This window comes from Rana temporaria, chromosome 1 (assembly GCF_905171775.1).
Source record: "Rana temporaria chromosome 1, aRanTem1.1, whole genome shotgun sequence".
Lineage (NCBI taxonomy): Eukaryota > Metazoa > Chordata > Amphibia > Anura > Ranidae > Rana > Rana temporaria.
The window spans coordinates 37520961-37542722 of NC_053489.1; the positions used below are offsets into that span (position 1 = coordinate 37520961).

The following is a 21762-nucleotide window of genomic DNA, read 5'->3' on the forward strand; positions in this document are numbered from 1 at the left end:
CTACCATCAAGTCAACCTAACCTAAAATGGATAATGTGGAATGGCATGGAACCTCTGTCAGGTTTTAAATGACAGGCGTCTCTTTTGGCAGAATCTATCATTACTTTCTGTTATATTGGACACCCACCAGGTCCACAGGAAGAAAGTGGAAGTCTCCCCCTCTCCCTAATGGAGGACACAGACGACAAAAAAAACCCAGGTTCTAACTCTTATATACTCAATGAGGACACAGGTGGCAATCAAAACCGCACAGGTTCTAACCCTTATATACTCATTGAGGACACAGGTGGCAAAAACCTCACAGGTCCCAACCCTTATATACTACACTGAAAAATGAAAAAAAGATTGCATTGCGGTCTGTGTGTCTTATAGCGACCTGAGATTCCCACTTACATCCTTTCCCGACGTCCGTTGGAGAAGTAATGAGAAATCTCCCCTACTGTAAAAATTGAACTCTTCGGTGATAAAAAACAAAGACAAGAAGTTTGAGCTGGGGTTAAGCTTTAACGTGAAACTCCAGGCAGATAAGAAAACACAACTGAATGTAGTTATGTAGTCATCAAAAATAAAAAGATATATTTTATATACAGTTGGCAAGAATACGTGAATCTGTCTATAAATTAACTTCCTGTAATTCTCTGCATAACGGCATGCAGACATGCACATGGTGGGCTCGTTCATCGTCCATGTAGCAGGCCAGGGCAGGAAGAAGATCTATGGAGTCTGAACTTTTCAACCCTTTTTAGGCTTTAAGAATGATCTTTTTGCACATCTATTTTTCAATAGTAAGATAAATGGACTCAAGTACATGTGCTTGTGTAGTTGGGATGCTTACGATGATCCTTTACCTTTGGAAACTTCATCTTCTTCCAATTCACGATAAAGAAGGTGTGGAATGATCTTTTGTAGGAAACTCGAGCAAATCACAAGTCTAGTGAATGATTGCCATCAGTAGACCAATGCCCCGTTTGCATCTGCATGTTTAGGATGTGTTTTAGAAGAACACATCTTTGCTACCATGTTCAGTTAAACATGTGCGAGATCAACTGTAACATGTAAAACATGCCTAAAACACGCAGAGTACTGTACTTTAAATTTGTGTATGTGAAAGGTGGACTAAACAATAAAGCCCAAATTAACTTTAGTCTAAACTAGCTAAATACATTCTAGGTTTATCAAAACAAAAAGGAGTTCAAAATGCAAGAGTACTTTTGTTTTTACAATATTTTGGCAGGGAACAGGCTTTTCTACTCAAGCTGTGACTTTTTTCTAAAGAAATAAACTGAGACTTCGTACACCTTTTGTTTTGATGCACCAGAAATATACTTGGCCAATATAAACTAAAAAACTTGGGCATTGGGAATTTTGTTTGTTGGGTCCTAACCTGGCAGAACGCAGTCCTTTCACCACAACATTTTGGGACTGTGTTGTAGTGTTTGGGATAAGGGATCCCTGTCCATTTCTACAATCAACGAATATTTATAATATTGTACAAAAACGCAGCTAAACAATCCAGAAGTCGCTTCATAGTGTTACTGGCACAGTAAGACATAAATATACATTAAACAAAGCCGATGGACATGTTCATATTAAGACACTTGATACTACAACAGGACTTCCTGGGCGTGGGATCACAATCTGACTGAAGCTAAACTCAAACTAATGTTTTCAAAAATAAAAACCTTCATGTGGCAGCCATCTATCATACAGGCATGAGATCAATGCATGTTTTATATTGTAATTCACTGGTTGGAGACCATGATGGATAAGTAGCCCTGTTCTGTGCACTCAAAAGGAATTCTGTTATAGCGATTCTTTCAGCCGACTTCTCAAATTCCTTATGGCCAAATGGTTCACACAGTTTTGGGTGGAGGCATTTTGGAGTAGCATGTAGGTGAGATACAAGTCAAGGAACCAGGATATCGTTGGAAGGGCCATATACCCAGAGTGTGCATATACATGAATATGGAGTAGCACCATTTTCCATGATGCACCCACAACTCCGGGGGTGCAGGCAAAAGAGTGTGTGTGCGCAATTAGCACAAAGAGCCAAAGAAGGATACCACGACACTGTCCTGTCGTACCTGGATGCTCCCTTCCTCTGCTGGCTCAGCATGCCTTTTGCTGCTGTCTTAGTTGGTGTTAGTTTTTTTTTTGACCCAACAATAAGAATCTCTCAATGGCTCTGGACATATCCCGACTATCCTATCGTTTAGTGATGTGCAGAGATGCACTGATTGTTGATCTGTCATTACTCATCTTGACCTGCCTGTCTGGTGAGCTGGTGCCATTCTCTAGCTGTGGCCCTAACCCACTTAGGTTCTCAAGCTTTGACTGAGCTCTTTGTAGCTGGTGTCCATAGGCCTTGGCCATGTACTAGCCTCCGATCAAGGTATGTTCACGCGGCATCCTTCCTGCAAATAACCTGGAACTACCTTGTGAGTTCTGCACTGAATGAACATGGAGCCTGTCACTTCTGGCCTCTCATTGCCTGGCCGCTATGCTGATCATGGCTTTGACTTCACTAATCCACATTTGTTTTGGGCCAGTGAACCAAAGTAATAATGTTAGATATAGCCATGCATGTAGCATTTTCCGAGGTGGTCAGCAACAGAAAGCTACATTTCTCCCAGTATAGGTTGTTCTAAAGCAGGGGTCTCCAAACTTTCAAGGGAAAGGGCCAGTTTACTGTCCTTCAGGCTTTATTGTGGCCAGTGAAAGTAAAAAATGCCCTGGCACCAGTGGGCATAACCAATGTCCCATCATTGCCTTTAATTGGGGGGGGGGGGGGGGGGGGGTAAGACCCCATTGTTGGTATCAATGGGAAGAAAGGTGCCATCGATTGTGTCAATGGGAGAAATGGTGTCCCAACATTGGTGTCAATTGGTGGAATAGTGCCCAAAGGGCCAGACAAAGGAAAGCAAAGAGCCGCATCAGTTTGGAGACAACTGCTCTAAAGTGCCCATAGCTATAGACACAGAAGCAGATGAAAGTTTAATGACAAACAGATTGGCTAAGATTGACACAGGCTTGGCTGTTTTGATCTGTTTAGGCAATGACCTCTGTACAGCAAGGTCTGGGGTCTCTCTTTAAATTCAGCCACTGGATTACAGACATTACAGATCGCAGTTTCCCTCAAACAGCCTAATCTGTGCACATAAGCAATTTAGGAAGATGCAGATTTAATGGCCAAACAACACGCAGCACAGCAGTGCCAGTCAGGCAACATAAACATAATATGTAGGGTTAAGCATTTATTGCCCACACAATGCCTTTAGCGGCATGCGCTGTAGTTGAATATTTCATAAACAGTTCTTGCTGAGTAGCCGTGAGCAGCTATAGGGGACACAAGCTCACTGTAAAAAGCGGCGGTTTTAATGATTTCCAGGTAATTTGCTCCCGAAGAAAGTACCAAGCTGAATAATTTATAGATCCCGTCTCAATGTAAATGTTTCTGAAGACACAACAAACACATGGATTCCCACACAATGGAAATGTCTCATTGTCTTTGCCTTGCAATGGGTGGGTCCATCACAGAAACTAATTTCAGACGTTCGATCATCTTTAACCCACTGACACTGGGGAACAATAATGATGGCATGTATATACAGCCAAACAAAAAGTGGGCACGGAAAAATAGTTTCGGTTGCTAGTATTATCTAGTATTTTCCAGAGCACACTAGAAAAATGAAAGGTTTAATCTGAGGTCTTTGTGGACAATGAGAACAATGCTCACAGACAATAGAAAATGGTTGAACATCTAGGCACAAACTGCTCACCCTCAGGTTTCTTTACAGTCTGTTCGTTACAGGGCAGACTGATGGACTATTTCAGTTTATCCCATGCTAAGAGTTCAGGACCATACGCGCTAAAACCTCCCAATATGGGCTTATTGGGGTGATAAAAGTCTTCCAACCTATGCAATCATTTCCCTAACAGCTGGTGACTGGTTGTGCCTGCAGGGAAGTCATGTACACAATAGTTGGCCAAGTTAAAATGTACCCTTCAGTACTCGGTCTGCTAGTCATATGAGATTTGATGTCACTACTTTGCTGCTCACTGTTCTCCTTTCTGGAGAGGAACCTGTCCCTTGGGACCGTCAGTGCAAGCATCTCCTTGCTTCTGGTTTATTCACTATGGATCTGTGCTCTCTTCTCTATATCTCTTTTCGCTTCTAAACCATTTCCCCAACATTTACCATTCATCAGGATGGAAGTTCTGACTGACACCAGGAAGCAAAGCCTTGCTCCTCTACCAAGATGGCCACTTCTACACAAAGAATCAGTATAGAAGATATTGGGGTAAGTCAGTAGTAGAAAATAGTTTAGCCTACAGGCAACACTGATGACCAGTCCTTTGCCCTTTCTTGGACACAGCTTCCACAGTTCAGGTCCACTAGAAATTCAACATTATGAAGAACACAAGGCAAACATTTTACAGTTATAATGCGAGAGGTTAAATGGGCAAGAAAAGACCATCCTTGAATGTGGCTATAGCCTTATAATCAGAAAAATAATAAAACTGCAGCCAATCTAGGCAAAACTTGGCCTTATATAGGGGAATCGACCATCATTCTTGATTTTTTTGTTTTACATTGTGTACATATATATGGTCCACTTTGTTTTCCTCAAATTCAAGGGGAACAAGGTGGATTTATGTAAAAAAAAAAAAAAAAAAAACGCTATCATCTACTATACAGAAGACTATTATTGATTATCTCGCTTGGAAGAAAGATAATTAACTGAAATGAAACCTAATCTAAAGATCCTGACTAGCCTGGTCAGCTTACGTGAAACCGACTACTGATGGTGATTTACCATCCTGAAGAAATATGACCACAGTTGTTTGAAGGAATCTAGTGCTGACTCCATAGAGAAGTTGTACGAGGGTCATTGAGCCAGCAAAGTACCGTCACTTCATGTTCTTTGACAGAACCTGACCAATAGTGACTCAAATTCCTTAGAGGGTCCACACAAGGATCCAAGTGACCTTTATGGGGTAATCAGACTAGTTCCATTTCAAAACATGTGACAGAACAGGCCTATTAAGGATTCAGCATCTCAAGGAGGGCAAAGCCACTGTCACATAGAGCTGATGAGCACGACAGGACAATTATTGATTCAATTTAATAAGAGTACGAATTGCGTTTCTTGAAGACCATACTTGACAATGCCTTAAAATTTGAAAGGACAACAGCCAAATAACGTTCAAAAAGAACCAATCTGCCCTCTTCGAATTATCAACGGAAAAAAGAAATATATCAGTCTAGACTCCGTTGTACCGTGAATTCCGGGAACAGAGAGCGCACATACACCTAACGTTTTACACTCCTATTGAGCCCTGCCAGACTCAGTAGGCTTCAGTAACATACATATTACAATAACACTCCTCTGCCAACCAATACAGTCTACAGCACATTCCAGTTCAATGTTCTGTATGATGTATTACCAGAAGAGTCACTAGTTATCCGTACTATGGAAACCCCAGTAGGTTCGCAGTTGGCAGCAACATTGGAACTACCAGTAAACTTCAGTCTACCTACTGGCAGCCCTGCTAGAGATTACACCTGCTTCCAATTTCAGCAGAATCTTTCATGTGAAGGAGAAAACCACAACTAATCCCAGAAATAAATATATATATATAGTGGGTTTATCCCTAGAAAGTTGTTCTTTTATCTAGGCTTTATTTAGTAACGCAACGCAAAGATCACTGGAGTGCAATTACTCAGTAGCCAATCAGAAATGTTCTTTCATTAATCGAACTGAGCTGTAGAAATCTGATTTCTGAATGCCCCATACACACAATCTGATTTTCCGACAGCAAAAGTTCGATTGTGAGCTTTTGAACGGAAATTCCGACCGTGTGTAGGCTCCATCGGACTTTTGCTGCCGGAATTTTCGCCAAGATTGAGCGCTGGTTCTCAATTTTTCAGATGGAAAAAAATCCTATTGAAAAATTTGATTGTCTGTAGCAATTCCAACACACAAAATTCCGACGCAGGCTCAGAAACAATTTGACGCATGCTCGGAAGCATTGAACTTCTGGTCGTGTGTACGGGCATTACTCTAGTGGTAAAAGGTAGCCAAACACACAAATTTCTCAAACTGTCTATTAGATCTGATCATTTAATGTTTTTAAAACGTCAAGAGATTATTGGGATTAAAAATTCAAAGCAATAGTCTAAGAACTGATTGCATCATACACCACCCAGTAGACATTTCAACTATCAGAACTTTCCAAGCCATCACTATTGGCAAGACAGTTTTTTTTTTTTAAATAAATGGCACAACTTCATGAATCGTTCAGGATTTTAAAATGTTATTAGCCTTAGGGTCTATGTTGATGGGCTTTTGATTGACTTGAAACCGCTTCTCTCGCCATACCAGTCAAGGGGAATGCAAAACCAGGCTGAATGAACCCACCAGTGATAAATGATCGATCCCTAAACTGAGCTCAAAGCGAAATGAACGCTGCATTTACCTATCGACACAGGCACAAAACATGAAAAAAAACAAAAACAACAAAAAAAAAACAATAAGCGTGTGTATATACATACATATCTATATATATCACACACACACACACACACACACACACACACACACAGGCTGGACCGAAAGTAATTAACTTACATAGGCCATTCAAATTTCACATGTTGGTAGAGTAACTTTCTCTACTTCTTTGCAGGTACATAATGGATTCCAAGCAGAAGCAGGGGTGCAGTCATTGAGTTCTTGATGAAGGAGGGGTGCAGGTTGTTTGACATCCACAGAAGGCTACAAAATGTTTACGGTGACTCTAGTCAATGGTGTCCTCTCCGTAAACATTCTGTAGATTACTCCCTCTATAGTAGTATGTGAAATTTGAATGGTCTAGGTAAGTGAATATAAAAGTTATGCCCCCCTAGTGATTGTGGGAGGGGACCACTCTTCATTAGCACTCCTTCTCTGACAACTGTGGGAGGGACCCTGCTGTCCAACAACACTGCTCCATCCCTGGTGACTGTGGGAGGGGCTCTTCTGTCTATTAACACTGCCCCAAGCCCCTGGTGACTGTGGGAGGGGCCCTGCTGTCCCTCAACACTGCCCCATCCCTGGTGACTGTAGGAGGGGCCCTGCTGTCCATTAACACTGCCCCATCCCCCTGGTGGCTGTGAGAGGGACCCTGCTGTCTGCTGTCTGTGGAAGTTGATTGGACAACGAAACCGGTCAGAGCGGGACTACAGCGGCGATCCGGAAGTGACGAGTGCGTTCCAGCCGTGCGCTCCACCAGCGCTCTATCCAGGAAGGGACTCGGCGTTTCGATTCTCGACCGAACCCCTGGGGATATGAACACCGGTTGGAATCTGCTTACACTGCTTTTAATGAGTGTTTACATCTACTTAATGGTACGTGCATTGAGAGCGGGGATTTGATTGTGAAGGGGTGTATATATTGTATCAATTAAACGGGATTACACTATTTTTGGCATCCTCTTGTATTTTATATGGAGCTTTACCTTCACTGATCACCACTTTGGAGCGGATGATCCAGCACAAAGATACCTTTCAGTGCCTGTTTTTACTTAGCCTTCTGGTGAGTGAATACCCCCAAAGGGGAGTGTGCCCCACGTGTGGTGTCTCTTTCGGGAAAAGGTGTAGGACTATCTTCACATCTGCGATCTATAAAACCTGCACCCCAATGAATGCACTTTATCCAATTAGACATTAATACCAATACTGAGCGCTGTTTATCAATTTGAACTTTACTGTTCCTTCTGTTTGATTCTTTTTTGTAACACTGCCCTATCACTGGTGACTGTGAAGGGACCCTGCTGTCCATTAACACTGCCCCATCCCTGGTGACTGTGGGAGGGGCCCTGCTGTCCATTAACACTGCCCCATCCCTGGTGACTGTGGGAGGGGCTCTGCTGTCCATTTAACACCTGTTGTGTCTGTATTAATATTTAGTCCTAAGAAGTATGTGTGTGGTGCTGTCTGGGGGGCAGAGTGCAGTAGTGACATCTTACTGGCCTGCACCAGACTGTGCTGTGATGGTGTCACTCCCCTGCAGATCCCCCGTATTCAGGATTTCCCTGTCCTGTTCATGCCATTGTGCCAGTGCCTGTGGAGGGTGCAGTGTCGGCCGCTGTAGCAGGCCTCATGTTGTGCTAACTGGATAAAGCAAGTTCTTGGTTTTAGACTATCCCCACCCTTTACGGTATGGGGGGAGGCATCTGACTGAGGATCAGCTAAAGTTTTATGAAAAAATAAATAAAAAAAGGAAAACAAATTATGACCACTTTTGTATGTTTTTCGGTACACCCCAGATAGATAGATATATATCTATCAATCTATCTCACAGGGCTACTACACACACACATTTATTTTATGCCAGAAACATTTCTACACTAATAAATAAATGTTTGGGTCGCATGAGTAGGTCAACTGTGTCGGGGAAGAGGTCTATGGCAGACTTAATGTGTAATTCTTGCTCAGAAATACGATTCATCGGTCCAGATGACCGAACTGCTTGCCTATGGTCACACTTTGTGCACTTGTTAATCGTCCTTCACTGTTTTTATAATTTTATGAGCAACTGCTCAGGTTTCAGACACGTCCTTCAAAGTAAAACGCTTGGCTGTGGTCGCCAAGACAAAGTTATTTCTTAAAACATTAATGCACGGCCCAAGAATGTGGGCCACTCATCCTGATGCTCTTTGATGGGGGACTTGGGACTTCAAAAATCAAACTTCCTTCTACTCCCAGAAAGTTCAGGATGAGCAGAGGACAGGAAGCCACCCTGCCTTTCCCCTCTCGTCTTTGGAATTCAACGTTTAATAAGCATCGGGGATGATTTACTAAGTCAACGATCAATAGAGAAAGTAAATAAGGAAACGGCCCAGCAGTGACATCATTTCCTGACTGGCCTGCAGGAAGCAGAGATGTGACCTGGAATTCTTCATCGTTACGCCACCAACCGCATGCCGCACACCATTTAACCAAGAAAATAATCCAAACACTGTGTACCTGTCCAAGTTTCCTCTCTTATTTAAAAATAAAATAAAAAATACAACAACATGTATAAATGCTACACAAGATATTGTATAATCAAATATAATTACCACTGTTCTTCCCACTTCAATCCATAGCCAGTTAAGATTTCCTAAAACTGTAAAAAAAAAAAGGTCTAACTTCTCTGCCTTACAACGGCAATCATACTCCGTAGGTGTACACAATGCCCTACAATCATACCCCTAGTTTACACGGTTGCAGAAGTCTGCATAGAACTTAAAGTCAAATCACAAACATACCCTGCAAATCGTTCTGTCTTTGGCGGTATACTTTCTACGACGCAGGTAAAAGCATAAGTATTACTGATCATCTGACTATAGGTCAGACATACCCTTACATCCTTAGTAATGCACGCAAGGATAACAAGAGCTACATAACAGAAGCAGGTAACAATCTGCAATAAAGCGATCTTAATCCCTTGCATTGCATACAGTACACCTTGGTCTTCTAACAAGAATCTTCCTCAGGGAAAAACTTTCTGGTTTATGATAACGTGGGAGAAAAAAAAAAAAGAAGAGACGAAGTGCTGGCCACTTACTGGTGCCACTTTCTGCATCTCAGGGGAGAAACTCTAGTGATCAGCGCAGGTTTTCCAACCTGTCTAATCGATTCCTCCTACATATGGCTCTTGTCAATGGCTGCCCAAAGCAGTCGCCATCCTCAAAGGGCCCCAGGCACCACAGAAGCAGACACTTCCAGCACAGTGGTGTAATGACCATGCACCCCCTAGTGCCCGATACTGGTAGCCAACACCGTAAGGATGAACCAACCATAGAGGGAGCAATAGGCTACGGTTTATCCAACAGCAAGCATACGTACCACCAGTGGCTCCCCGTGCTACACTTCAGGGAAACAAGGACACAGATGATACGCAAGAAAAGGTAGCTTACATAGTTGTGCGTAATTTTATATTGTTGCGTCTCCTAGTTGAGGAGTTGCAATGGATTGCACACATTCTTAGATCACCAAAGTGATTAATGCTGAACTCCAGGCAAGTAGCCAACTATGATGACAGAATGCATGCAGTAAAAGGTAGCCATTTTACCTGCCAAAGATGTGCATCCGTGTCCATCCAGATCTGAAATCTACACAGCACAGTCCTGTCGGCCAGGACAGGAGGACCTGAGTCTTCTCTACTGCGAGTAAAGGCCTGTACCCACAATCGGATTTTCCGACAACAATTGTGTGATGGAAGGGTTTTGTTGGATAATCCGACCGTCTGTACGCTCTGACAATTGTTGTCGGAATTTCCAACAACAAATGTTTTATAGCATGCTTTAAAACTGTCCGACAACAAATGTGTGTTGTCGGATTATCCGTCAGGAAAAAAAATTAAAGTAAAAACACGCATGCTCCGAACCAAAGCTAACCATAAGACAACATCAGAAGTTGCCCAAAGGGTGGCGATAAAGAGCAAAAAAACACATGGTTTTGTGTATGTTGGCTGAAAAAGTTCTGACATCTGTATGCAGAACAAGTTCACGGCCATCGCCCTTCGCACAAAATTCCACGGATTTGTCCAATGGAAATCCGATCGTGTGCACGAGGCTTTACAGTTACAGCCCCCCCACCCAGTCTATGACTAGACAATAAAGAGAAGTAGCACACTGATGAACCTCACCTGTCGCTCTGCTCTCTTCTTCTATGAGAATGCTCCTTGCATTGCAGTACACCCAATTGACTCCTTGTGCTGCTTCTCCCTCCCCCAGCCTGAGCTCTGCTGCACAATGGACTGCAAGAGGCCGACACCAAGTCATGTTCAAGTACTTGCACTGCTTCCATTAAAAAACCCACTAAATAATACAGAGCTGAATTTGTTATTTTTTTTTTAAAGGCCTACAGACCAGCTTTAAAAAAAACACAAGAAATGCATTTACTGCACTAGAGGCTTCAAAGGACCCACGTGAGATCCGAAGTCACTGAAAAGTGACTTGTAACAATCTTTTATCATATTTTTCTAGTTATATGCAAAAGCAACAGAGTCTGCTGTTTAAACCTTTTTTGCATACAAGAACAGAGACTACATATTGCATTGCGGTTTGCCAGGGATGCCTCCAGGCCAGGAAAAAAAAAACCTGAACAAACTGGGCAGATTTTAGCGCCAATATCCATCCCGCTAACCAAAACGCCAAGAAAAAAAAAAATTCATCTGTAAAAATATTTTTTTTTTTACTTCTGAAGTTATCACTTCCTGTCACTGTATAAAAACGCGTAGAGACTGCACTCCAGATCATCTCACATTTTACCAGCCAGCGCGGGCGAGAAGACTGAAGACATGTCAAATACTGTAAAGGACTAGAGATCACAGTAACTGTAGTAGTTTTTGGAGACTATATATAAATAGGAACTAGATACGAGTTCTGCCGGGAATTCTTCCTCTAATATACAGAAACAAACCACTCCGTTGTTGGTGGCTCCCTTGGAAGCTATTAAAAGCAAAATGGCGGAACTATAAAGAGTGCAAATAAACTCAACCCGTGCAATGTCCTAATTTAAGGCTGGGGGCACCTGTACCCTCTTCCCCAACTGTGGCTGCCGGTCTGTGCCCAGCACCAATGGGACTCCATCACCTGCAGGGCCAGGGTCGCCCAATGCCAATCCTAACATGGCATCAAAAGCCGCGATTCAAGGCTGTGAATGCGCCAACTTCCCAGTTACGATGGTGGTAATCGGTCAATACGTGTGTATGCCTCTCTCCACCTGAGAAATCTCCCTAAAAATAACAAATAATAATAATAAAAAAGCCTTCCCGCCAACTGCCCAGTGCAAGCCCTCTCTTTGTGTGTAAACATTAGCAGGCATTTGCCATTTAACATACATATTCATGGCACCTACAGTGACCGTGTTCTGGTGCGTGTGCCAAGGCTTATACAATATGCAATGACATAGAGGAGGAGGAGGAGGGGGAGGGGTTGTTTTGTAGTAAAAGACTGGACTGAAAAGTAGGCTGTCACCCCCCCGCCTCCCCCTCCCTTGTCAATAAGTTTTCAAGCATGCTGTTTAGGAACACGTGTCGCTTCTTCTTCACCGATGGCGTGTCCAGTCATTATAAATACATGGCGTACGCAAAGGGTGGCAAACTTAACCCCTCTACCCTAGTTATGTTTCCTGTGGGCAGTTCCTCCCCCTCTCTCCGGGGGTCACCGTTCAGCCTGTGAGTTTCTGTATGGTCTTGTTGTAGTACTGAGTGATGCTTGGCATCAGCGGGTTCCAATTGTTGGCGTGCAGCTCGATGACCTCCAGCAACAGGGACCGTGTCAGCATGGACTCGGGAGGGCACAGCATCTTGTCCCGCGCGATGGCCAGGAGGTCGGACATCATTTCGGGCAGCTGTTCCTCCAGCAGGCGCCCGGTGCTGTGCAGCTGTTGGCAAAGAAAAGGTTAAAAGGTTGTATGCTTTATAAAAAAAGAAATAAGACCCTTGTCACCAGACTTGAGCTGGCCCTGAATGCCAGATGCACACCAGAGATAATTAATTACCTTGTGTTAGTGATACGGTAACACCAATGATGGATCCTCTGTCACAGGGGCAAGGAGTCACTGACTTACATGCAGTGGGGTCTCCAGCTTTCATATCATATTTAGGGGGGGCATATGGGGGCACAGGAACAAAAGTAGGAGGGCCAACTATAAAAGTATATATATATATATATATATATATATATATATATATATATATATATATATATATATATATATATATATATATATATATATATATATATAATTTTATAGTTGGCCCTCCTACTTTTGTATATATATATATATATACACACACACACACACACACTTGTGCTCATAAGTTTACATACCCAGGCAGAATTTATGATTTCTTGGCCATTTTTCAGAGAATATGAATGATAAACACAAAATCTTTTCTTTCACTCATGGTTAGTGTTTGGCAGAAGCCATTTATTATAAATCAACTGTGTTCACTCCTTTTAAAATCATAATGGCAACAGAAACTACCCAAATGACCCTGATCAAAAGTTTACATACCCCAGTTCTTAATACCGTGTATTGCCCCCTTTAACATCAATGACAGGTTGAAGTCTTTTGTGGTATTTGTGGATAAGGCTCTTTATCTTCTCAGATGGTAAAGCTGCCCATTCATTCCTCTTGGCAAAAACCTTCCAGTTCCTGTAAACTCTTGTGCTGTCTCGCATGAACGGCACATTTGAGATCTCCCCGGAGTGGCTCAATGAGTTTGAGGTCAGGAGACTGAGATGGCCACTCCAGAACCATATACGTGTGCACAGGGTGTGCTGGGTGTGCCCAGGCACACCCTAATCACCCCATGCGCATTAGTGTTATCGCTCTGTGTAGCAACAGGAACATGGGAAAGATTTCCCTCTTGCCGGTTTTTCCATAAGAGAAGTGTTTATGCTCTTCTCTTTTACTGTGCCAGCAGGGAGATCAATGTGCCGAGGTCATATATATGTAGATACATACACATGCATGTGTGTTTGAGCTTAAGGATGCACACCCTAATGCATTAGGCTGCGCACACCTATGTCCAGAACCTTTACTTTATTCTGCTGTAGCCAATGACAGGTCGACTTGGCCTTGTGTGTTGGATCATTGTCATGTTGGAATGTCCAAGTACGATAGTGATAAACAGAACACTGGTGCAATGGCGTGGCCAGGAGGCGGGACCGAGCACCGGGTACACAGGAGATTGCGGCTCTGTGTAATCCAGCGGCACTCGCCCCTCCTATTCACCTCAGAGACAGCAGGAATCGGCGTATAACACACATGATTGACCCCTGATTTTCAGGGGGAAAAGGTAAGTGTTATACGCCGATAAATACGGTACCTAAGAGTGCAAAATCTGGTGTAGCTGTGCATGGTAGCCAATCAGCTACCGGTGTGGTATTAACCCCCGCTAGCGGCCGATAAAGGGTTAATACCGCCCGCAATGCGCCTCTGCAGAGGCGCATTGCGGGCGGTATTGCTGTGGTTTCCCATTGTTTTAAGTGTGAAGGAGCGGTATACATGCCGCTCCTCTCACCGCTCCAAAGATGCTGCTGACAGGAGACTTTTCTCTCTCCCGCCAGCGCATCGCCTCAGTAAAGGAGTTTTTCAGGCGGTATAGCAGCGCTATTTCTTGCGCTATACCGCCTGAAAAACTCCTCAGTGTAAAAGGGGTCTAAAGCTTTGACAATAAATCCTGGAAGCCGATTGGTTTCTATGCAGAGCCGCACCAGATTTTGCACTCTCCAGTTTTAGGCTGGGATCACACCAAATACCGATGCGGCTCCCAGCAGGGGTCCTGTGCGTCCCCATTCACCGTTTCAGGTCCAATTTCAGACAGAATTTTGGACTGAATTCAGACCTAAAATGGACCAAAAGACTCACAGGGCTCCTGTGCAAATTTGCACCGGAGCCGCATCGGAGATATGTGAACCGGCTCCATAGAGAGCCATTCACATTCTCCTGCTATTGCGAATTGAATGCCGCAAATTGATCCCGCATCCAAATCACAATAGTGTGAACCCGGTCTTAGTAAATCAACTCCATAGACAGCCTCCTTACCATCTGTCAAAGGCTCTCTGAAGAGCGATCAAAGTGCAGTTCACTCTTCAGAGACCAAAGCAGAACGATTCTGAAGAGATTTCTCTTCATTTGCTGCCATGGAGTCACAACATGAGAGGTAATCTATAGAAAAGGGCAGGGATACTTGTCACTGGAAAAAGTGTCCTAATGGTAAAAAGTTTTGGCTTTAGCTGCATTTTCAGGAAACCCAACAGAAGGGAATCTCCATAAATTGTTAATAGAGGAGATTGTTCAGGAGAAGTTGCCTGTAATGAGTTTGAATCCACTGATATACTGCTAGTCGCAAAATAATTCTCATCTCTATAAGGCTCCTTTCACACTTGTGAGAGGACTTGATATGCGACTTTACAGTGCGACTCTGACATGACTTCTGGTGCGACTTTGATCCAATTTTACATCCTCTGGACCAAAGTCGCATCAAAAGTCGGACCAAAGTAGTGCAGGAACATTTTCTGAAGTCGCAGCAACTTTGATAGCGTCAGTAGAATTTCACATGTCCTGTGACTTGGGGTCTCGCAAGTTGGATCCCAAGTCGCAGAAGTGTGAAAGGAGCCTTATGTCTATTTGGGCACCCATAAATAAGGTCTACACCTGTGTCCTCCCTATCCAATTCTTTAATCTTCAAATGTGGTGTTGGCTGCTTAAAGTTTAGGAAATGATGAAAAATCTCAGTTATGAAATGGACCATGAAAGGTGATAATTCTACATTGGAATACGCATACATAGCAATCCAGTTGGGATTTGTGTCCAGTGTAGTACAGATGACAATACATCAATCTACAGTGATAACATACACAGTGATGAGGACAACATGGGGTTTGCGGCTCACCTCCATAGAACAGCACAGGACTGCATCTTCCTTCACATCATAAGACTGTAACAGCTGTGAAAACAGAAAAGTGACACAGAAAGTTAGATATTCATAGAGTTGTCAAGAGTCAAGTTATAAGCAACACTCACAGGTCTCCTCCCCATTCCTAAGCCTGTGATTGGACAGTGGAGAGGAAGCAGTAGTCCATTTGCATTAGACCGTCATCCGATCTGTTTTGAAGTAGACAGGATTGGATGCCGGTGGGCTTCAACGGACATCGGTCCATTGACTTCCACCGTTCCATGGAGGGTGCGATTGGGTGTACCTAAAAAACTGACAGGTGGACCCAATCGGTCTGCTTGTGTGAAAGGGGCCCAACTGAAAACCGGCATCCAGAAGGCAAGGGACCTTAAGGGCATCAGACTGTTGGAACAGTAAAAAAAAAAAAAAAAATATTGCATTTTGCCAACTGTACGGTACGAATGTCTATAAATGAGATACCTTTTTATCCCTCAGGCCTTTATACCCCCCCCCCCCCCCTCATTTACATGCAGGACAGGCTATCCAATAAAAGTGACAGGGTTTGGGACAAACTATAATACTGCTGGGGGTGCTAGTCAGTTCGCAGCCATGGTTTATTTTTTTATCTTTAAAGAGATTGTAAAGGGTAATCTTTTTTTATTTAAAATGATGTGGTATACTTACCTGCTCTGTATAACGGTATTGAACAGAACCTGCTCTTCTGGGGTGCCCCGCCTGCGCTTTTGGCCTCTCCTCTTTTCTATGTGCCAGCATAGAAGCCACTTCCACACCTGCGGGTTTGATCCTGAGCCAGGCTGCGTGTCCCTATAGACAGACACAGTGTAGCTTTGCCCCCCCCCCCCACAAACTACTATTCCTTCACAGGATTTGATTGACAGCAGCAAAAGCCAATGGTTTCCCCTGCTGCCTCTGTTCCCTGAGAGAGAGGGAGAGAGACCACTGCTGGATATAAAAGTATATATGCTGTCAAGCAGTGGCGGTGCGTCTACAGTGGGCGCAGGAGTGCCGCCCCCTCTCTCCTGCACCTGTCCATCTCCAATAGATTCATGCATTGCATGCATCTATCTACTGTCCCGCTGGAGGCCTATCAGGCGTCTAATCATAGCAGAGATGACATCGAGGACGGGAGAAGACATTGAGGACTCGGAGGGAGCGTGGAAGAGGGTGGCGCTGACCCGAGAAAGGCAAGTGCTGGGCGGGCAAGCTAAGCTGGCTGCGTGGCGGCAATTGATGTTTTGTTTTTTAGTTTGTTTGCGCCACCCAAAAAACTTTGAGCACCAGCCGCCACTGCTGCCAAGTATAAAAGAAGTGACTGGGGCGATGCAACTTGTGGGATATTTTTTTCCTTAGGCTCTGTTCACACCTAGGCGTTTTTTTTTTTTTTTTTCTGCTGCAAATCTCAGCTCTAAAAATGTCCAACAAGACAAATTCCATTCATTTCAAAGGCCCCTGTTCACATCTGAGCATTTTGTCATCTGAAGCGCAAAAAAAAAGGAGGAAAACTTCTGCTTCCGATCGCCTAGGTGGTTGGAGCGTAAGTGGTGGCGGGTACCTGTCAAAATCTGATTTCAGAAACAGGTGCAAGGGAGGAGGCCTTAAAGCGGAACTTGCCCTTTGGGGTTGAGCTCTGCTTTAAGAAGCTGTCACAGGCTATTATTAACGACGCCCGACTTTGCCCACCCTTTCCTCCCAGCACCATTTATAGAAGCCGTACTAAAGCTTATATGAATGACACACAATCTAAGAATGTAGGGGGAAGATCTACCAATCATTTGCCCTCCTTTATTCCAGATCATATTTTATTCATACATACTGTAGTACGGTTTCTATGAATGGCAGAGCTGGGTAGAAAGAGCGGGCATAGTATTAAAGTGTTTGTTAACACCCAAAACAATTATTTCCTGGTCCCTTAAAGCAGATTAAACAGCACAGTGCTTGTGCGGTTTAATCTGTCCCCCCTCTAAACTGTAAAAAAAAAAACTCCCTGATCGTGCCACTTCCTATATCCCCTCTCTATACTGACCACGGTGGTCAGGTCTGCTGAGCTCTGACCACCGTGGTCAGAGTGTGCCCCTCCATCATATGCAGCCCTGCTCTCCTCTCTCCCCCTCCTCTCTGCCTGTCAGCTCTGTGCATCTCAACCCGAACCACCCCCCCCCCCCCCCCCCCGCCCCGCCGCTGTTAGTAAAAAAAAAAAAAAAAAAAATATCTAAAATGGTCCCTGCCAGCCCCTCTATTATAGCCAGGCATAGCACACTGCATTAGTCTTTTATAAAAAGTAGGGTTGTAAATACCGCTTTAGTGCAAACTTCAGGCCGGTCACGTGACTCTCAGTTGGTTTCCAGGGCTAATGCAGGACAGGCTAGTGATCCCCCCAGCTGACGTCAAAGGGTGATCTCGGCCCCTCCTGCAGAAGACATATATCGGTTGTATACAGCCGCCGCAAGTCATGTGACTGGCCGGAAGATCGTTCTAAATCGGTATTTACAACGCTCAGTTTTATAAAAGACTAATGCAGTGTGTTATGCCAGGCTCTAATAGAGGGTCTGGCAGTGTGTGTGTTATATGGGTTAACAAACACTTTAATGAGAGGTTGTAACAGCAACTTACCTAATTGTATTAACCCCCTGCCTCAACGAAAACTGAAATTGCGGGGGTGGGGACATGAGGAGGAGGATTTCTACTAGAAAATAGAATCAGCACAAGGGACACATCCTACAAAGTTATGACCCTTGTGTTGTTTATGTTTTTTATTTTCGCTACACTAAGGCTTTATTGTAGCTATAAACCCTCACTGAATGACATGGCTTCCTAAAGCACGTAAATGCAAAAGGTGTACCATACAAATGTGCAGTTTAATCCTTTTTTGCATCCCAGTCTTGCTGATCTCCTGCACTTTTTTTGCAGCCACTTCCTATTTACATACACTCCAGCGACTGCTGCATGGCGTTTCTTAGGGCGGGTGACAATGTGTGCGTAATTTGTGTCGAAAAAGTGACATGTAGTCTCCATCAAAGATTGTGTGACAATGCAGTAACAGGAACAGTGTTATCCCCCTATAACAGGAAGAACCTGAAAAGACCTGAATGGCAGGATCACGGGGCCTCATTTAAATAAAATCTTCAAATATTGATAACTGAAATACTACTTTAGAAATGACAACCACACATCAATACTATATGAGATTTTAGTGTCTGGGATTACATGCATTTTACCAAGTTTGGGCTTATATTGCCATCCTCATAAGTAGCAGCTCTGCTCTCTGCAAAAGCAATCTACTATATCCAGACTTTGTGTTCTATCCCATGGCCAAAGGGCACCTGCTAGGCAAGACATGCAGATGCTGGAAGGAAAAGCAATGCATGTTGCAGAAGCTGAAGGAAACTAATGTAGAAGTCATGTCACCCAGAGATGGAAATAAAGGAATCTGATCAGTTTCCAGTAGCAGATAACTGATGGGGTCATCAGCGTGAGACAAGTCAGAATCTTCCGAGAGATAAGAATGTGAGAGAAAGCATCAGCAAGCTTGTATCCCTAGAACCCGGCCAATGCCCTGAGTCTGTGCCAGGCAGAGACGACATGTCTTCGGGTAGGTGGCCTCTATGCATCTAAGGCTGCATTCACACCTGAGCGTCGGTTTTTCGGCGTTTTTTTCCGGCGTTTTGTCGCGCGTATTCATGCTTATTTGCGCGTTTGCATACAGCGTTGTCCGACGTTTTTTATTTTAGCCAATAGGAAAAATGATCATCTTTTCATCACTTGTTGCTATGTTGGTAGATTTTTTTTAATCTTCTGCATGGGTGACAAGTTCTATTGATTAAAGCGACGAAACGCTAACGCCCGTTGTCGCGCAAGTCGCTTGAATTGAGCGTTTCCATTACTTTCTATGGGAAATGGAAACGCTCAAATACGCCCAAACCGCCCGATACGCGCGACAAAAAAGGGTCCGGAACTTTTTTTGGCGATGGGCGTCAGGCGCATCAGCGTTCAGATGTGAACCATCACCATAGACTTTCATGTATTTTGGTCCCTCTGGCGTTTATGAGCGTCACGCTACAGGCGACAAAACGCCTAGGTGTGAATGGGCTCTAACACTTCCACATACCGGCAGATCTGGCAGTCTGGGATTTCACATTTTCAGCAGACTTGGAAATTGTTAATGGTTTGGATATACACTGCCTGGGAAGACATTGGCAGCTTTGCTATACGATGAAAAGGAAAAGTGTACAAACGGGTGCACCGTTTTAAATTCACGGGGCTACTACCTCCTCAGAGAGGAACTCTGAAGCTATAATGCTGCGGAAGATAATTCAGGTTATTAAATGAAAACATGTCAACTAGGGATGCACCAGTGCAGACAGGGCTGTCATCAGGGGGGGGACAGCCCATACACATGTAGGGGACCAGGTCGCCATGAGGGGCCCAGGTGTCCTGAGAGGCCCGGGCCCCAACCAACGGGACCGAGTTGTTGCTGCTGTAGTAACTAGCAATTGCTAAAGCAGGCTGGCCACAGAGTGGGAAGGTGGAGTGATATCATCTGAACGCCGCCTTTCCTTGCAGGACTGGATGCTGGTTTAGGCACCACACCAGTCACAGCTCAGCGTTCACTGTGGACAGGTCCGGAGAAAAGTTGTTTGACATCACAATGGTAAATTGATTGATTTTGCTGGATGTGGGCCTGTGCTGTGACTATCTCTCTGTTTGTGACTGCCTCTTTGTTCGATTGAGCTGAATATATGGGGATGTCTCTTTACTGCATTGGGCAACCTCTTTGCTGAATCTATAGGGAAGTCTCTTTGCTGAATATATGGGGATGTCGCTTTACTGCATTGGGCAACCTCTTTGCTGAATCTATAGGGAAGTCTCTTTGCTGAATATTTTCTTTGCTGAATATATGGGTCTGTCTCTTTGCTGGATTGGTCTGCCTCTTTGCTGGATTGGTCTGCCAGTGGGCGGATTTGGTGGGACAGCCAGTGGAATGTCGGTGGTCAGGCCTGGGGGGGGGGGGGGGCCAGGCCTAAAGCTGTGTAAGGGGCCCAAAAAATTCTGATGGATGCCTTGGGTGCAGATACCGAGTATTTTCATGAGTACTCATAAAAATGCTCCCGGTACCCGAAAACGATTCTTTATGGTACGATTTACGCTCATACAAAATGAATGAGCTCAAGTTGCATGCACTTTGAACAGGAATACGGTGCAATTCCTGTCCGAACGAGCCACTCCTGTGTGAACCCAGGCTGAAATCACTATGACAAGCCTGGATTTACACAGGAGCAGTGGAGGAAACCGCATGGGAGTCAGACAGGAATTGCACCATATTCCTGTTGAACGTCGGCTGTGGAATGCACTACCAACTACCATCCGACTGGAGTCGGACCACTTGGCCTTCAGGAGAAAGATTAAAACCCATCTCTTCTGAGGTGAAGGGGTTCCTTACCCATGAAATGGATATAGCGCACAATTCAGTTCGCATGTGTTGCACTTTACAAGTTTCTCACTCACTCAACGTGCATGCAATTCTTTACAGTGCGATTTGAGCCTATTCATTTTGCATGGGCACAAATCGCATCGCAAAGTATCGGTACTTGGTATCGGCAAGTACTTGACCGAAAAGCATCGGAATTCGTACACCACGAGCCAGGTCAGCGGGACTGGAGGGGTGAGGAAGGGTCCTGTGTAAGTTCATCTTGCAGATTTTTCTGTAAAGATGAACATACCCTTTAAACCAGGGGTGGCCAACCAGTGGCCCGGGGGCCACATGTGGCCCGCAGAGCCCTCCTATGTGGCCCGCGACCTCCTGCTCTGGAATGGCAGGTTGGCAAGCCCAGATCGCAGGTTGCCGGCCCGCCATACCGCAGCATCAGTGTTGTGAATGAAGCTGGTGTTGGAGGAAGAAACCAGCTGTGGGGCAGAGCCCCATAAGCCGATGCGTCCTCTACAGTGTCGGCTTTTGTCACAGGTGGAGTCTATGGCAAAGTCCAGCTAACCCGCAGGATAGACACAGGTGAGGTAAACCGCAGCACATCAGTGTAAAAGCAGTCTTAGGCCCTTTTCACACGATCAGCCCGACCAAATAGGACCCTTAATTCACAGATATAGAGCGACAAACAGAAGGGAATTCATCCCCTTTAATCTTGGCGGATCGGAGGGCCTATAGAGTAGCCGTGACCCGTCATCCACCCACTCTGCTCATCATGGCCCTCGACTGGTTACCAAGTTGCTTAAGTGGCCCTCGCTCTTCAAAAGGTTGGGCACCCCTGCTTTAAACTGTTCAGTGCATAGGTTGATGGGGGGACGGCTC

The 21762-nt window shown here is 44.5% G+C and overlaps 1 protein-coding gene across 2 annotated transcripts in view; it reads right to left on the reverse strand.

Moving 5' to 3' along the window:
• Positions 1 to 10556: 10556 nt before the first annotated feature.
• The window catches only part of CTIF (cap binding complex dependent translation initiation factor), a 291102-nt gene continuing 279896 nt past the window's right edge, over positions 10557 to 21762 (reverse strand). For both annotated transcript variants that reach the window (XM_040336576.1, XM_040336587.1), the window contains exons 12-13: positions 15438 to 15491; positions 10557 to 12415 (exon numbers count right to left, since the gene is read on the reverse strand). In XM_040336576.1, the coding sequence (XP_040192510.1) occupies positions 12200 to 12415; positions 15438 to 15491 (270 nt within the window). In that variant the 3' untranslated portion in view covers positions 10557 to 12199. The remainder of the gene's footprint in view (positions 12416 to 15437; positions 15492 to 21762) is intronic.